The following is a 19,020-nucleotide window of genomic DNA, read 5'->3' on the forward strand; positions in this document are numbered from 1 at the left end:
CTTTACCTCTAATGAAATCGAACAATTACTGTGGAAAAGAGACGTAAAACACTTAAAAATAGCTACTGGATCCCCACAGCAACTGGGCAGGTTAAACGAATAAATAAAAGCATTGGTCCTATGATTGCAAAACTTACGGAACTTGAAAACGGTGCGCATTGGGACACAGTACTTGAGCAAACAGAGTATACACTTAATAACACTGTACACAGAAGTTTTAAAGAAATCCCAAGCAAAATGCTTTTTGGTGTGCAACAGAAGGGTGAGATTGTAGATGAGCTAAGAGAAGGACTGGATACAATTATTACAGAAAGTTTAGAAGTGATTCGAGTAAAGGCTATGTATAATCAAAATCAAGCGCAGGCATGCAATAAGACTTATTTTGACAAAGCAATGAAAAAGGCGAAGGATTATGCAAAGGGGGTCTACTTTATGGTGAAAAATTTTGTAGTACAGCGGGAGTGGCAAAAAAGTTGATACCCAAGAATAAAGACCCATACATTATAGCAAAGATACTTCACAACGACAGATTCTTGTTGAAGGATGTTAAAGGCTTCAAAGTCTCTCAAAATCCATACAAGGGTGTTTGGAGTGCTCAAAACATAAGACAGAGGTTCAATATAACATGTAAAGAAACATAAGAATATTGTAATTAGGTTTAACTTTAGTCCGAAGTACATCAGGATCAGGAGATCCAATACGCAGGATGGCCGAATTGTACTAGGCTCATCGGATGGTCACATTATTACCGATAACTCTGGTAAGAGAGACGAATTGATAGTTTTTAAGCAATCGCTACGAGAGGCATTCTTGTGTGAACAGTCGAGTGAAACGAGCGTTCTAATAAATATTAATGGCACTTTGGTCACTTCAACTGGTAGATGTGCTTCTTCTGAATGTGCGAGTCCAGACGTTGGCGCGAGCCGACAGACTTCCCGCACGGGTCGCAGCTGAGTACGGATTCGTCGGTAGTGGAGTCGCCAACGGACTCCAGCTGGGCCTTTTTGTGCGGCTTCACATTGTGGTTTTTTTCTTCCAGTTGAGACACATCAGAAATGGAGTCTGTGTCCTCGGATTTGACTTCCTTTTTGCGCTTGGCGGGAGATTCACCATTTTTGGTGACCCCAGAAACATCTAGGGGGCTTGCTTTGCCTTTCTTTGCCTTCTTAACGGGCAAGAGCGGAGCGGACATGAGCCCACCAACCGTAGACTGATCGACTTTCAAGGAGGTATCCTTACTAGACTTTTCTCTTATAGTCTTCTCCTTCCTAGGCCCTCGTCATCCTCAATAGTGTTGTACCTCTGAAAACTACCCTCAATATCAACTTCCTCATCCTCTTCTTGCAGTATCTTTCGCTTGCTGGACTTGCCCACCTCGGCACCATCGCTATGAAGAGCCTGGTTCGAGCCTGGCCCCGGGGTCTCAACTGCTTTCTCTTGGCTGAGCACTGTTTTTTCTTCTGACTCTATTGACATGTCCTTGGGCTTAAGGAGGGTGACTTTGGGATCCTGGGTGTCATCTGACTTCTCCTGGCTTACTACTTTTTCCTTTTTTATCTCCACCTCAGTTGGTTTCTGCTTAGACTTGCTCTCCGTTACCGCTTCTGGCATTTTGTACTTCGGCTTTACTTCCTTTGGCTTTTGTTTCTGCGTTTGAGTCTCAGGCACCTTTGGCTTCTTAGTCTGCGCCTTTGGCTCCTTTGGCTTTGGATCGGCTTCCGATTCCTTCGGTTTTCCCTTGTTATCCTTTGCTTTAGTCTTGGCCTCGGACTCGCTTATTAAAATGGGGGAATGGACGTCCCGCACATGATCCTATATGGTCTTTAGCACTCCAAAGGTCTTGGTACTCATGGGACAGCTGTATATGCGGGCACGCTGTTGGCCTTGCTCCTTCAGCATGTGTTCCTTCATGTGATTGGGGAACCTTGTGTGGAACTCGCACTCAGCGCACTGGAAGTTGATAGTATTGATCGTGAGGTAGCCAGCTTCGGCTTCCTCCTCTTCCTCGCTCTCGGTCTCAAATGCCTTTTCCATGGCATCATCGCCGTTGCCAAAGAGATTTAGGAAAGCCTTTTTAGAGGACGACACATCCAATTCATAATTCGCTCTTTCAGTAAATGGTCGAGTTTTTGTCTTGCGCTCCGAATTTTTTTTCTTTTTGTCCATAAACCATTGGGGCTTCATTCATATTTTCTTGCATTTATATATCTTTTTATGTTCCTAACAACATCCGATCGCTTTGCGAGTGCATAGTGATTATCGCAATGCAATCGACATGAGAAGTGGCTTGCGCTACTATTGTGATGAATGCATTGCTTATGAAACCCAGGCAATCTCTTTAAGGTGGCTTACAAAAAGCAATGTTACGGAATTAATCCGGGTCTGCAGCACAGCAGTCGTAACCTGTGTACCGCAGCAGAAACAAATTTTTTTTTCTCGGTTGACTCCTGACCTGTCATCCCTGGACATTACGGTCTATATCCGTAAAAAAAGTTCAGATTGATGATCTAAAGGTTGATCGATTTAATATTCCATATGCTAGGGAAGCATCATCATTTAAGATCGGTGTTCCCTGTGCTCATTTTGCAACTATGTGCTCAGGCAATTTTTGGCCTGTAGGCATTTTTGTAAAAGAGTACGAAGCTAAAAAAAAGAATATTCGTTCAAAGGAAGTTGGAAATCCCTTTAAAGAGCCATCTACATCTGCATCTTCATCCATCTCAAAACTAGAATCTTTTCTTCAGCTTTCCTATCAGAATACAAGACGTTTTCCAAGTAAGTTGACCAAATTGTATACATATAGTTTTTCCTTGTCTTCCCATGTTGTTGTGTTTACAAAAACCTGTTTAAAACCGGAAATTCTTACTTCAGAAGTTTTTCCAAGTAAGTACACAACTTACAGGCTTGATCGTCCGTCCCGACGTGGAGGTGGAGTTTTAATTGCAGTTGACTCAGAATTAACGTCTGAAGTAATATCGTCCGACGAAATAAATGACATTGAATTTCTGTGTATAAAACTATCTCTTCCGGGTATACATAACATATATACATATGCGAATCATCTGCCCGCTATCCAGTTTATTTCAAGTACACTATCAGATAGGGATCAGTTAACAGTTTTAGGTGACTTTAATATACCAAGGGCCACATGGTCCACCGTCGAAACATCAAATATATTGTTGCCTTCAACGCAGCATTATTTTCTTGACGGTTTGCTTGATATTTCATTGTCTCAAATAATGCTGCTTCCAGTCCAGATTGTGTTTGCATAGCTAAAACCTCTGCAATTACTTTACCAGAAGACCCATATCACCGAACGCTAGAGCTGAATATTGACACGGGTATATGTATATTTTTTTTTGAAAGTATTAAAATGAGTGCCCCAAAACGGTTTTGCCTATACACGAGCGGTATGTATGATATTTTTCTTACATTTTTTAGTTAGTAACCTTTTAAATTTTTAGAGGAAACATAGAGGAGCTTCTGGCGGAAGTAAGGGGTATCCACCAAAGCCAAAAAGCCCATACAGAGGCAGTGGGCACCCTAACCGCCTACATAAGGCAGTCGGGCAAGGTGGGGGGACCAAGATAGTGGAGACCATGGACCGCTTCTTTCCTCTTTGCACAGCCGAGGACCTCCACGGAATCGACACTAAAATAGTGGACGGAAATTTCAAAAACTATGTAAGTTATATTCTTGTTTTTTAATTATATTTATTTCGTAGTCGAGGCTTTCGTTCATAGCTTTACTTCTCCTTTTTTTTAATATTTTCTTATATTTTAAGACAAAGCTGATGGTAACGCTTCTTAAAAATGGAAGGCTGAGCCGTTCCATTCTGAACGTGCTTTCAGAGGAACTTGTTCTGTCCCACAACTTGAAGGGGGGCTAGAACAAGAAGAAGCTGAAAGTCTACCCAAATTTCGTCCGAGCCTTATTAAGTAAGTTTTTATTGGGGCCGAAAGTAACTATTGTTTGTAAGTTTAATTTTTAAAAGACTTCTGTGGCTTTTACTTTAAATGACAAAGATAACGTATCTTTTATTATAAATAAAACTTACAAATAACGATTACTTTCGGTCACTCGTTTTTATTCTAGTCTCGTTCTATTTTTAAAACAAATTTTTTTCTAATACGAGATGCAATCGCTCTGGTGTAGCCCTCGGAGCCCCCCGAAAAGGCGTTGCAGAAGGCAATGCGTAAAGAATTTATGCTGCACTAAAAAGAAGGCAACGCAGACCCCAGATGCTGGCGAGGAGGTGCCAACGACTCCGTTAGAAATACTTCTAATCAAGTTCCGAAAATACAAGGATTTCAAACACAATGCCTTTTGGAGGCTTAGCCAAATAAAAAATAGTAGTAATAAATTTAGATTAAGTTGGAAACTATTCCAATTAAATTTTCCTAGATAAAACATTTGAACCGCATGTTTCATTAAGTGTTCAAATGAGTAATAAAATTTATGTTTTTGTAAGAAAAACGATCTTACAATCACTGGCTACTCCGAGAGGCCAAAGCGATCGGTCCACCGTTTAAGAGCACCTCCTGTATACGCCACTTTAAATTTGTGAAGGTATCTTTTGTAATACTAATGATTGTGGACTGCAGATTTAGGAACTATTAAAAAAACAGAATTGCAGATTGGACAGCGGTAAATGGTGAGTGGTGGTGGTTGGCCAATCTCATCCAGATGAATGCAGCGAGGAATAACACTTAAAGGTGATGTACGATGAGACGGATACATCGGATTACATCGATACCGACAGTGCATCTGCAACCTCGTCTTCCACTTACCGGTGGACTTTTGTCCATATATATAAAATACGCCCATCCGTGTGAACTTGATCGAAAGCGTTTTCCAATTTGTATAACTCTCTAAGTTTAAGTACGTGCAACCAATGTCTCAAAAACTTACCAAGTCCAGAATGAAACGGGCTTGAAACCGAAGGGGTTCTGATTTGTCCCAGTCCACTTTGTTTCTAGAAAATAATAATGAAATCCAATCAAACTAAACCTTGTTTGGAGGACTGCCAGCAGAAAGATATTAAAAAAGGGCTGGCAGAAAATGTTGCCTACGTAGATAACGAATCAAAGGACTAAAAAAAGAGTACATTATAACAAATTCAAAATTTAATTCTAAGTAAAACCGAATGCTGTTGCTGTAAGTGACTAGCGAAAGAGTGTAACAAAAGTTCACACCGTTAAAAAGACTTATCAATAAATATAAAATACGCAGCATAGCTGCGCAATGAACAAATTCACCCAGCAGCATTCGAACCTGACTGGCGTGCTAGTCAAAATTTTAACGATGGGCAAACCTGGATATCGACAAGTCGATAATATAAGAACTATCGATATAATACAAATTATACAGAAATGTGCCTACTAGAAAATATGCCAATTGCAACAACAATTCGATAGATTCACAATCAAGCTCACCAAGGGGTTTAAGGGGCTACCTATACGCCCTGCAAGCATTTTCTATCGCGGAAGGCACTATTAAGTGACTTCAAGAAGATGAAAACGATCGTCCGCGATATCGCATTCGGATCGCGGAAGTGACTCCCGTCGGGAACAAATGTGCCACTTCGGCGACACTTCTCGAAGTCACTTCTGCGTTACTTCTGGAAGTGTCGCCGAAGTCACTCCTGGAAGTGTCGCCGAAGTGACTCCGAGAGGTGTCGCCGAAGTGGCACATTTCTTCCCGAAGGGAGTCACTTCCGCGATCCGAATGCGATATCGCCGAAGTAACTTCTGGAAGTGTCGCCGAAGTCACTTCTAGAAGTGTCGCCGAAGTGGCACATTTCTTCCCGACGGGAGTCACTTCCGCGATACGAATGCGATATCGCCGAAGTAACTTCTGGAAGTGTCGCCGAAGTCACTTCTAGAAGTGTCGCCGAAGTGGCACATTTCTTCCCGAAGGGAGTCACTTCCGCGATACGAATGCGATATCGCCGAAGTAACTTCTGGAAGTGTCGCCGAAGTCACTTCTAGAAGTGTCGCCGAAGTGGCACATTTCTTCCCGAAGGGAGTCACTTCCGCGATACGAATGCGATATCGCCGAAGTAACTTTTGGAAGTGTCGCCGAAGTCACTTCTAGAAGTGTCGCCGAAGTGGCACATTTCTTCCCGACGGGAGTCACTTCCGCGATACGAATGCGATATCGCCGAAGTAACTTTTGGAAGTGTCGCCGAAGTCACTTCTAGAACTAACTCAGAAGTGACATAACAGACGCTTGTAGATGATACCTAGAAGATTCTCTCCCAATTGGAAAATCTAAAAATAAAAAATATTCATTTGACTTATTTATCTCGGTTTGCCTTTATTTTTCTTATAAGGGCTTTTGACGCTTGTAAATACGGTCTCTGGCATGTAGGAAATACTGCTGAATAACTTTATTTATGTCCAACTCCGTTGACGTTGGAAATTTACTAACAGCCATTTCTAAAAGGAACAAAAACAAAAATGGGTTTTTATTCAGTCAAAATAAAAATACACTTTGGGGCGTTACCTTTAATAATCGCATATGTTGAGAACATTTGGATGCTGGGTTTCTCCAGAGTTCTCCGCCACGTTATGTCCACAGCCAGCTTGTCCGATATAACTGCTTTGATAGCCAGCCTTGTAAATGTGGGAACATCATTTCCTCCAACCATTTTTAGCTTTGATTTCTAGAAAAAGGCCAAAATTATTTATCAGGTAATTGTAAACGGCATTCAATATAAGTAAATTACCAGTTCTCTCCGCATTTCATCCTCATTCAAAAGTTTTTGGTCGAAATCTTGGAAATCGGGCAGGGTTTCGAAGGGCAGCATTTGAAGATTATTGGCCACAGGCTCCGGAACCGGTAAGGACTTAAGTTGTCTAACTTCGCCACGGAGCATAAAAACCTCCTCCGTAAGCGTTTTCAGCAGCCTTTGGGTACCTTCCTCCCTGCGCCTACTTTCCTCCAATTCTTTTAAAATTTGGTCTTCCCTGTGTCGACTCATGTCCAGTTCCTTCAATATCCTCTCAAAGAGGTAATCTGAAATTTTTCCAAAAGTTATTAAGATTTATACACTTACTATGGGGCGAAATTGCGTCAAATTGAGACGGATAAGAATTTCCTAAAATATAAAAATTATTATTGTGTAATATGTATACACTCAAAAAACTATTTGCCCCAAACTTTAGAAATCTGCAAAAAAAATAAAGTTTGGGCCGAATAATTTTTAGAGAGCATTAATTAATTAATTAATTATTTAGTTTCCATACAACTTGTATTTTTGTTTAATTTTTTATGAAATAGTTGGTTTTGGAATATAAATAAACATTAACTGATACAATTAATACTTACCTGCACCGGTGTTAAAATCCATTTTTTTTATTTTCTACACGAAGGGAAAAATAGCGAAAGTGTTTTGTGTGTTTTTTAATATTATTGCTTTGTTTTTAATGTTGCTAAGGTTAAAGCTAATACTTTCATTTCATCATCTCATCTACTTTAAAAATACCAAAATTTGATGAATTGTAAGGTTGATCAAAAAGTGGTTGTAAGTTAATAATAATTTTACCTTCAAAAAACGGAACATTTTCTATCTTTTTAATTTTGTTAATAAGGAAAACATTTTCATTGACATAACAAATATTGTTAGGCAAATCAACAGAGAAGTAAAAGTTTATTAGTTTTTAAAAAACTATACAGTTCCTCGTTATCAGAAAGTTGTCGACCAAATATTATATCAGCGTTTTTTTGCTTCCTTTTGAGGGTATAACTCTTTTCAACATGTCTGTTGTAAATTTGGGCAGCAGCATTGTTTGATTTTTTAACCTGTTTTTTTATAGTTTGTAGGTAATTTTCAAAACGGAAAGCGCTTATTGTTTCTATAGACCCAAAAGATTTTGCTTCCTCGTGAATATGAAGCAAATAATGAAAATTACAAGTCATGAAGCAAGGGTCATATAACGAGGATACTTCTATTACAAAACCTATTAAGAGATTTTGGGCCATTTTAATATCTGCCAAAGAACAATTGCTATTTAACAATATACGTATTGCTAGGGATAAATTTAAAAAGTGTTAAAGTGCCCATAATACAACAAAAATTGTCTAAGTTCCGTGGCCTTGAAACGATCAAGCTCGTCCAAGGACTTAGACTTACGAGAAAATTCGTACGGGCAAGATTTTTTTTAATTTTTTAGTTCGCTTGAAAGCTCACCAATTTTCCATGAGGGTAAGGAATACTGTTCTCCTTTTTTCTTTACCCAAGACTTAAGGAGAGTCCTTACTACTCCAAGGCAAACAATATGCATGTAGTCCAACCCAACTTGTTTAACAATATCGATAGAAAGTATTTCTAAAACAGTTAAATCTTTTTTGTTGTGGTGTTCAGGTTGACTTCTGCTTCTAAATGAGTTGTTATCCCGATGAGGGTCCATCCCAATTTTTAAAAAAGCAACTCGATTTTTAACCATTTCCCCTTTTTGAAGGCACCTTGTGCAAGAATAATAACCTGAATGTCCTTTTATTCCTAAAACAAATGATCGGGCTGGAGCATCCATAATAAAGCATCTGATCCCTAAACTGTACATCTTGTTTTTGTATGCGAACCCAGTTTCGGCAAGTTCCTTTACTTCATTTACAAATTCACTCAGGTATTCGTCAGCGTTTTTCGGCTTTGAATAACCCTCGTAAACACCTATCAACATTACTTCTGGATAACCAGGAACATTACATAATATGGGCCAAACATTTTTTGACGAACTTTTACATAATGGCAAGCCATCAACATTTACATCCATATTTATTATTTCTGACTCATAGTCATTTACCATTAAAAAGTCTGTAAGCGCGTCAGACAAACCGTAATGTGTATAAAAGCCGTCCCCCATATTTCGGGCTACAACTTCTTTAGGAGTTTTTTTCAAGGTTCTAGAATCTTTGGGCACATTCATGTTATTATTTCTTAATATTACCAAAAGTTCGTTCAAAACATTATTGGCAATGTTATTTTTTATGGCCCATCGCCTTAACTGCTCAGCGAAAGTCTCTGGGCTATCGCTGTCACTACTCTCGTCAAACTAGAATAAATGTTGTCAAAATCTCCATCTGTTTCGTCAGGTACATCAATACATACGTCAGGTATAGCAACATCTACTTCGTCAGGTGCATTAGTATCAACAATAACAGGCACATTATTACACTCTTTTGTTTCTTTACAAACATCTAAGCATATTCTTTCACACGAGCTGGCAACAATTGTTGACTCCTCAGTCTCGTAAATAGCTGAAAATAATCGTGCAGCTTCACGCTTAGCACGCAATTTAGCAGCCTTTGTTAGTAGGGACATTTTAAAATCGAAGCAAATAAACAAACAAAGCAATATTTTGTAAACACACAAATTTTATACACAGCCGCACTGACCACAAACAATTCGCGAAACGAAGTGACGCTTGGGCGGAAAATAATAGCGTGGGTCGAAAGGGAGAACCGAAGAATTTTCAGAAATAAAGGAATAACGGCAATTTGTCGCGACCTCCTTTTAACGGGCGAGCGTTGTTTTTTTAAATACAGTGAACTATCTATTCAGTGAACCTTTAAGTAACGGGGGCGTTCGCCGAAAAGATTAAGTTCACTAAGGAGGTCGAATTAAATATTTTATTTAATTTCAATTTGCTTAAAAATATATTTTATTCTTTTTTTTTTTAATATTATTATGTTTGTTTAAATTGAAATCTAAGGTATAGTTAAAATAAATAAATACTTAAACATATAATTATATACAAAATCTATCAATCTTATTATTATTATTTTAAACATATATTAATATATAAAATAAATTTACCTTATTATTTTGAACAAATATAAAAATATATAAATATTTGGTTCTTTTAGAAAGGGTTTACTGTTCTGTTTTGGTCGAGCACTGTACCTGCTGAGATGCAGACTGGACGCCAAGAAAATAGACAAAAAACAAGGAAGAACGCTATAGTCGAGTACCTCGACTATCAGATACCCGTTACTCAGCTATATGGAGATATGCAAGCAGCAAAGCGAGATTAAAATGCGCCACCTACCGCCGGTATACAGATTTAAGCGTTATGGGCGTTAGAGTGGCCGTGGCAAATTTTTTTTTAGATCAATCGATAGGTATCGACGAGACCAATACATTTCAGTTAAAATTTTTTATCTAGCATGAAAATTGTGGGCGTCACAGGTTTTCGCGGTTTGTGGGCGTTAAAGTGGGCGTGGCAAACTTTTTTTTGGGTCAATCGATAGGTATTGATGAGAACAATACATTTCAGTTAAAATTTTTATTCTAGCATCAAAACTGTAGGAGCCACAGTTTTGGGCGGTTTGTGGGCGTTGGAGTGGGCGTGGCACTGTGCCGAAACAAACTTGCGCTGCGTAACAAGCTCAGGAATCTGCACGCCAAATCTCAATAGCCTAGCTCCCATAGTTTCCGAGATCTCAGCGTTCATCCGGACGGACAGACAGACGGACAGACGGACAGACGGACAGACGGACATGGCTAGATCGACTCGGCTAGTGATCCTGATCAAGAATATATATACTTTGTGGGGTCGGAAACGCTTCCTTCTGCCTGTTACATACTTTCCGACGAATCTAGTATACCCTTTTACTCTACGAGTAACGGGTATAATTACAAAAACAAAATACATGTTTTCCAAATTTCTTTCTATCTTCTTTTCAACATCTTGAAGTCATTTAGAAGACAATTTTTGTTCGCAATAATTTTGTTTTTGTAAAATGTGTTCTATCGCCGTTTTATCGCGCAGAAGTGTCTCAGAAGTTACTTCTTCGCGATCGCGACCCTTTTTGTTTTTGTAAAATGTGTACTATCGTCTTTCTATCGTCCAGAAGTGACTTAGAAGTTACTTCTACGCGATACATGTATATTTTGTTTTTGTAAAATGTGTACTATCGCCTTTCTATCGTCCAGAAGTTACTTAGAAGTTACTTCTACGCGATACATGTATATTTTGTTTTTGTAAAATGTGTTCTATCGCCGTTTTATCGCGCAGAAGTGTCTCAGAAGTTACTTCTTCGCGATCGCGACCCTTTTTGTTTTTGTAAAATGTGTACTATCGCCTTTCTATCGCGGCCGGACCTCTATCGATTTCAAGTGCCTTCGGGAGTGCGGCTTATCGGAAATCAAAAAGTTGGTAAGCTTATTTGATTATCTTGTCGCTAAACAAAGGAATTTCAAGAATGTCGACGTACAAAAGTTCTGATATCAACTCTTAGAACGAAAAATTATTTTACATTCGACAAAACAAAAACACTATCTACACATTCGAAAGTTAATCAGAAAAATTAAAATTTCTTGTGTTATTTTAAAATAAAGCATTAGCATAGTTTTCACTTTTAACATTTAATACCGCTTCCTTAATAAACCTAATATTTATAAGGCACTGGAAAGCCGAGTTCTACTGGTAACATTGTATCCTTGGCGTAACTTTGTAAGTTTGGCGCAATGATAAAAGCTGTTTTGCCGTTTCAAATGTATGTTTTCATCAGAAATTTTTTTTACCCTTTACTCGTAGAGTTAAAGGGTATACTAGATTCGTCGGAAAGTATGTAACAGGTCGATGAAAGCGTTTCCGGCCCTATAAAGTATATGTATTCTTGATCAACATCACTAGCCGAGTCGATCTAGATATGTCCGTCCGTATGAAAGCTGTGAACACAAGAAGGCAGTAAGAGGACCGAAAATTTGTGCACGTAACAGCGCTGTAAATCTTTCTGTTTCACCATTAATCTACAACTAACTTTCGTGTGGCGAAACCCGTCTGCCTAGAGCGATTTTTTGCGAATATTCGAAGCGTATTCCAATTTTAAAGCGGTCATTATTTAACATTTTAACTTAACTCTTATCAATTTTTAACTTAAAAGTTTGTAATGGGTACCTGATAGTATTTTTTTTTAAATTGCTTAGAAAGGCCATTGTGCAAATTGAAACCGCCCACATCTAAATTTCCGTGACCTACTTTAAAGTTTTTCTGATCAGCTTATATTTCCTCTTGATCCGTAAAGTATATTAAAAAATATTGGAAAGATGTTTGAGATAAATAAATACCAAATAAATAAAGTCAATCGAAGTACTACAGCCGGAGAAACAGATGTAAAGCAACGGATATAATTTCTAATAAAATAAATAATTACTTAGTAGTAGTACTAGTACATGTAAAAACATTTCCGCCAAATAAAAAATGTGACCCAAAAATCGGTCTTTTACATACTAAATACCAAATATAATAAATACCAAATAATGGAAATCGGTTTTACTCATTTCGAAATACCAAATATACCGAATCCCACAATTCGGTATTTTAGGGATTTTGCGACAGGTAACGCCAAAGTTTTTCATTGGTGAATAGCCACTCTATTCAACTTGCTTTCATCTGCGCAGTCGTAATCGGACCATTCGCGATGCATGTTCTACTTTGGCGGGGTTAAAACAAAAAATGCGCCGGCGGAACTGGAATGGAATCCGATTATTGTTTTTTGTACTTAAGTCCCTGTTTTTTTATTTAAAACTAAAACTTAAATATAATTATGAAAGGAAAGAAAGAAAAAAGAAAAGTTATTTATTTGAACTTTTTTTTTTGATAAAGAATGATTACTTGTAGCATTTAACCTTGCAAGCAATGCTGCATGTCCCGATGAGTAGTTCTTAAAACGACAATTCCGGCAGTCTACTGGGTTCTGACAGTCCTGGAACGATGATTGTCAAAAGTAAATACTTGGCTGGCCGTGGTGAGTACACTGGTGCAGCTTGCAGTTATCCACTTCTCCAGGCGGTGACCCCATACCCGACTCCGACGGTTTCCTGAGTTTTCTGAAAGCTTGATGTACCACATGGGCGATACGTCGTTAGCGTCCAGTCCAAGGATGGTCGTTTTTCTCCTGGCCAGCAGCAGAACCATATCCAGGTATTCCGGTTTCTTGGCTGCACTGCCTCAGCCACTATTTCCATTGCCATCCTGCCTTTTGCGCTGAATGGCGATGCGACCGGAAACGGAAATGGCATAAGTTGTTGTCGCCTACTAGTTCACACGTAAGTCCGTTCATTCAACAATAAAACGACGCTGCTGCAGCGCTAAAGACGCTACAAAAGGGGATTGCTCGCGGACCTGGCCAACAATGAAAACCCATAAAAGAAAATCAAGGCGATGGCTTGGCCGGGAATTCAGAGATGGCAATGTGATATACTGAGTGCCGACGTGCGAATGGACAAGCCTTTCACGAGTCTTTGTAGTCACAGCCATGATACAATTACTGAAGGTAGACCCGTCGGCAAAATCTCGTCTCTACAATGAGTGCGAGTAAGTAAGTGCCCAGTAAGTGCGAGCGAATCGACAATTGAGTGTGTGGATTAACCCTTAGATGGTGCGTGGGGCTTTAAGTTGCGTGTTGTAATAAAAAGAGTTGAAGGTTTTTTTTATAGCTTAATTTTTAATAATTTAGAATTTGACAACAGGCGTTGTTTTTGTTTTTGGCTTGCAAGCCGTTTGTTGAGGTTCTTAATTCTAAAATATATTCTAATCTTAAAATAAAACTTTTTTATATCTAAATTAATATTTACATTTTCCGCTGATCTTAATAATATTTGCTTAATATTTTTGGTTTTTTGAAAATCATCATTAACAAAGACTAAAAATATTAAAAATAGAACCGCATCTTCGTTCAGTCGTTTTTTTCTTTAAATTCGGACCATTTTTTGTTGCCAACAACCATTGTTTATCCCTAAAGTGCGGTTCGCAAATTTTAGAGTAATCTCCCAACTTGCACCCAAGCGATTCTTCCCACAACGCTCGTTTTTCTAAACATTTTGGTGCTTTTAGAAATTAAACACCATCCACGTGTTTACGACACACATTGCAAAAAGTCATTTTTGCATAAGGGTTAAAATTGTCAAGAAAATGGTCCGCAGACGTGCTCTCGCGTCAAGCAACGAACATGCACTGAAGCCGAACACGACCGCTTCGTGAGCCGACGGGACTACCTTGTATAATTCTACCATGGTCACAGCAGTTATTTTTTGCTTTCGCGTTTGTGGATGACGATTTTTTCAAGGCGTTCACATAATTCTGGCTTTTGTCATTGGTTTTATACCATTATTTTCCGTTCTCTTCATTGAGTAAAGACGTGTAGCTACGGCGATCTAAAATCACAAACAAACAATGCTTATCAGCAAAACTTGCAACAACAAACAAGTGTACAAAAGAGACACCCAAAAAATCAAAAAAAATACAACAGTCACGTGATCACAACAACCACAAGCAGGGGGTTCGCCCCACGAAAGCAAAATGTTACCACCAGACAAAAACAAACTTTTTTCTAAGAACTCAATAATTGAACATAAATTTATTGTTATAAAAAGAAAAGACAATTTATCCCTGGAAAACACAAATCCATTTATCACAAAAAAATCAATCGACTACGTGTGCGGAGGTGAAGTCGAAAAATGCAAAGTAACAAGAGCAGGTGCAATTCTGGTTCAAACAAAAAAAACCCAACAAGCAGAAAAATTACTTAAAATTAAAAAAATTGGTGAAGTAGACGTAGAAGCATACGAACACAAGAACCTTAACGAGACCAAGGGAGTCATTTATTGTAATTTGCTAGGGAATGTCTCGGAAGAAGAAGAAATTCTAGCCGAACTGAAGTCCCAAAAAGTTTCTGAGGTCTACAAATGGACCAAACTAGTCGACCAAACCCGAGTCCCAACAGGACTTATAACGCTAACGTTCAACTCTACCAATCTCCCTGAAAAGGTGTTTATTGGCTATGAAATAGTATTCACACGCCCATACATACCACGCCCTATGCAATGCAAAAAATGCCTTCGCTTTAACCACCCCCAACCTGGCTGCAAGCAAGAAAACCCTTCATGCAAAAACTGCTCTGAAACCACTCACAGCAACGACAACAACGAATGCAAACAGCAACCAAAGTGCCTTAACTGCAAGGGCAACCACACATCCATGGACAGAAAATGCCCAATATTTCTCAAAGAACAGGATCTAATAGCCATTAGAATCACCGAAAAAGTAGACCATAAAACTGCCCGCTCCATTTACTTCACACGTCACAACCCCATCCAAGAAACTTCTTACTCCCAAACCCTAATAAATCTACCACCTACAGAAAACCCCACCAGATCAACAGAAACACAAATCCATAATAATAACGTAATCCATAAGAAAACAACCGGATTAGAAGACTTTCTTAAAGAGGTTGACAAGAAATATGAAGAGATCTCTAAAATAGCACGTACCCCCGCAGCCTACGACTTATTCGATGAAGAAATGCGCTCACTTACCAATGACGACTCTCAAAAACCCTCGACATCAACCAACGGCCGTGTACTCAGAAGCCAACATAAAGAAAAATCCATCCTATCTAAAAACCTCAAAGCAAAAGAACAAAGATCAAACCTTTCCAGCACTAACGTCATAAAACAGACACATAAACTTCATTAAACTATGTCCTTAAAAATATTACAATGGAATATAAAGGGATATTTGAACAATTACAACCAACTACTAATACTCATCAAGACACACTCTCCACATATTATCTCACTCCAAGAAACACACATACAACATTTTCACAGCCTACCGACACCAATAAACTACAACATACTAACAAACATTGCATCCAACAGATTTGGAGGAGTAGCCCTGCTAATCCACAAATCAATTCAACACACTTAAAGTAACATCAATGAAGATGTTGAAGCAATAGCAGCCGAAATAAAATCAAAAGAAAACGTTAAAATATACTCCATTTATATTTCACCCAACAAATCCTTTTCGCGCAATAACCTGAACAACGTAAATAACATTAAAAACGAAACTGTCATGATACCAGGAGATTTCAACAGCTGGCACCAAAACTGGGGATCCACACACTCGAACTCAAGAGGAAAAACAATAGACAGGTTCATTGAACAGTCACAACTTACCCTACTATATGACAAATCACCAACACACTTTACTACACACAACACCTTCACACACATTGACCTCAGCTTTTGTTCTCCCTCTCTCACACCAATCACAACCTGGAATCTAATAGATGACCTTTTCGGAAGTGACCACTTCCCAATCATCATTACCCTTTTTCCAACCGACACCATCATCAACAAAAAGACACCAATTTTTAAACTAAAAGAAGTAAACGGGGACATCTTTGCAACCCATACACATAACAACAACAACCTATATCCTCCCTCAACTAACATAAACAAAGAAACAGTACTAATTAACAAAATAATTATAAAAAGCGCACACCATGCAATACCACAAACACTACCCAACCGACACTCACGCACAGTTCCCTTTTGCTGGTAAATCTAAAAAATAAGAAAAACATTACCATCAACCTAAACCACTTCTTTAGGAAAATAGAAGACTGGGGAAGTTACTCAGGCGCATCCCTGTCACAAACTAAATGTGAACATCTAAGTTAACAACAGCAATATTTCCGCATATATTTCTCCGAAAATATTGCGACATTGTCAAGCACAAAGTTGCAGCCCAAGTTCAATAACATAAAGTTCAATAACATAAACACGAGCATCCGGTCAGCCGCAACTAAGTACGGAATACGAATTCTGCAGACCCTGCAGATTCTGCAACCAATCAATTTTGTCAACGCTACCAACGCCGCTGCCAGCGCCGCTGCCGCCGAAGCCAACGTCGCTGCCCCAACCCACAGCTTTAAATAGGGATCGCTATGTAGAGTAGAGTAGTTCCGATTTGTATCTCGAATAAATAAGACATCTTAATTCAATTTTTGAAGTTTTAATTATTTGGAAATTAACTGGCGCCCGAACAGGGACCAGCGCGAGTAAATCCGATTAAGTTCGATCAGTGCTAATAAATCCGTGCAACTCCGTTGACTTTAAAGTGCAACGCGGGGACATCTGATTAAGTTCGATCCGTGCGGAAAATTATTAAGTGCAACTTCGCTGGCCCACTCAGGTCAGAATCAGAGGAACTCCTTCATAATAAAATTGAAGCTGAGGACGACAACCGGTCGGCAAAATAATTGCTGATCCATCGGTGGACTACAAGTAGGCAAGCCCGCAGGACATTCTCTATTCGTGTGCGTTGCAGGATCCTCAGTAGGCAACAAACAGGAAGACATCCGGACCACCAGGAGAAGTAGCCACATCAAAGTGAAGTTAAGTGAAAATAGTGATTAAGTGAAACAAATAAGAAACCAGACTAAATCAAAAATCTAAATTATCAAACTCGAATTATTAAATTAAAATTAAATTTAAAAATTGAAATACAAATAAAATCAAACATAAATAATATTGCACAAAATTAATATTGCACAAAATTAAAATTGCACCAAATTAAAATTTAAAAAAAAAAACATTCAAATTTTAAACTACAATTTAAGAAATTATATTAAGAATTTGAAAAAAATTTTCCCCCAACAATTTTACCTTTACCATTTAATTTCACATTAATATTATTATATTTGAAATGAAAACTACTTTAATGCGTAAGACACACCCATGAATATTCCCCTTCTTTAAAAAAACAAGTGGCCAATCAGCGAAATCTCATAAGACCCCCCATTATCAATTTCGAACAACAACAGCCAGCAGAAGAACCCAACGCAGTTTTAGAACAGCAAGTAAATCCAAACCAAATTCATTTAGTTCAGCAACTTCAGAGACTAGAAATTCAACAACAACAACACAGGAATAACATGGCAGCAGAAGAATTACAGGCAGCCGTCAGGCAAATACTTGCAGAGCAATTACCAGTTTTATTAAGACGAGCACAAAATCCAGGGATTGATTTCGCATGTGCCCCAAATCAAGAAATTTTTCTAGAAAATAGAGGTAATCTCGAAGGTCTAGACAGGGTACCAGACATAGTAAAAAGTCTGCGAGAATTTTCAGGAAATTTAGTTCTTGGAAAAAAGGAGTCGATAGAGTGCTAAAAACATATGAAAACACCGTAGGAACGGCTAAATATTTTGGTATTTTTCACACTATTCGTAACAAAATTACGGGAAATGCAGACACTGCATTAGAATCCTACAACATTCCATTAAATTGGAATGCTATCTCGAAATGTCTAACCCTCCATTACGCAGATAAACGGGATATAGGAACCCTTGAGTACCAAATGACGACGATTAGCCAGGGCACTAATCAGACTGTAGAAGAGTTCCATCAGGCGGTCTACAAAAATCTGTCCCTGATACTTAATAAAATTGGCTGTATGGAATTAGGACCTGAAGCAGAACAACTGACCAAAATGTATAGGGACAAAGCCTTAGACACTTTTGTACGCGGACTTCGTGGCGACTTATCTCGCCTACTTGGTATGAAAGAACCTGCTGACCTTCCGGCAGCATTGCACCTATGCTTAAAGCTTGAGAATCAGGCATTCCGCGCTAACCACGCTACCAACAGAGGGCAACAATCGTCCTTCAAGAATGCACCTTCACGGTTCGTGCCACAAATGCAACCAGCTGTACCAATTTGGCCACAATGGTCAATCCCTACAGGGAACGCCCAGTTCCAGACTCCCTTTGCACAACCCAACTCAAATAGACAATATAATCTACACCGACAACCATTCAATGGCAACCAGAACTTGCAAGTGGCACCATATGTAACGGCCCGGCCTTTAGGAAGCCAACCACCCCCTCGACCTTTGGCCGCAAAGCCACAACCACGACCTGAACCAATGGACATAGACAGGACTCTACAAACCAAACAGATAAACTATATGAATAAGCCAGGACGCTTTGACACTGGCAAAAGACCACCAAATCCAATTAACGAGACAGCAAAAAAATCTAGGAACTTTAATATTCAATCAGCTACGGGTACTTCCACGGAAGTAAAAGAAGAATCACCATCACTCGAAGATTACGACCAAACTCTTAAAACTCAAGAGGAAACCCCGACCGAATACCATGAAACTCTTTCCAATTATTGTGACACAATAGAGCAGGCAGACCAGGAATACCCTTATGACT

At 38.8% G+C, this 19,020-nt stretch overlaps 1 protein-coding gene across 1 annotated transcript; it reads right to left on the reverse strand.

Moving 5' to 3' along the window:
• Positions 1-6,305: 6,305 nt before the first annotated feature.
• On the reverse strand, positions 6,306-9,594 carry LOC108004834 (uncharacterized). Its single transcript, XM_036820037.3, has 4 exons — positions 7,333-9,594; positions 6,731-7,020; positions 6,508-6,667; positions 6,306-6,440 (listed from the first exon to the last, which is right to left on the reverse strand). The coding sequence occupies exons 1-4, from the start codon at positions 7,352-7,354 to the stop codon at positions 6,328-6,330; spliced, it is 585 nt and encodes a 194-aa protein (XP_036675932.2). The 5' UTR covers positions 7,355-9,594; the 3' UTR covers positions 6,306-6,327.
• Between the last annotated feature and the right edge of the window lie 9,426 nt (positions 9,595-19,020).

Source organism: Drosophila suzukii, chromosome X (assembly GCF_043229965.1).
Source record: "Drosophila suzukii chromosome X, CBGP_Dsuzu_IsoJpt1.0, whole genome shotgun sequence".
Lineage (NCBI taxonomy): Eukaryota > Metazoa > Arthropoda > Insecta > Diptera > Drosophilidae > Drosophila > Drosophila suzukii.

Bases quoted from the DNA above. Each gene is read 5' to 3' on its own strand.
- LOC108004834 (XM_036820037.3), bottom strand. From the start codon at position 7,354: ATGGATTTTAACACCGGTGCAG. The intron at 6,668-6,730 runs GTAATTTACTTA...GCCTTTTTCTAG, and splicing joins ATGAAATGCGGAGAGAACTG to AAATCAAAGCTAAAAATGGT. The intron at 6,441-6,507 runs GTAACGCCCCAA...TGTTCCTTTTAG, and splicing joins AACATATGCGATTATTAAAG to AAATGGCTGTTAGTAAATTT.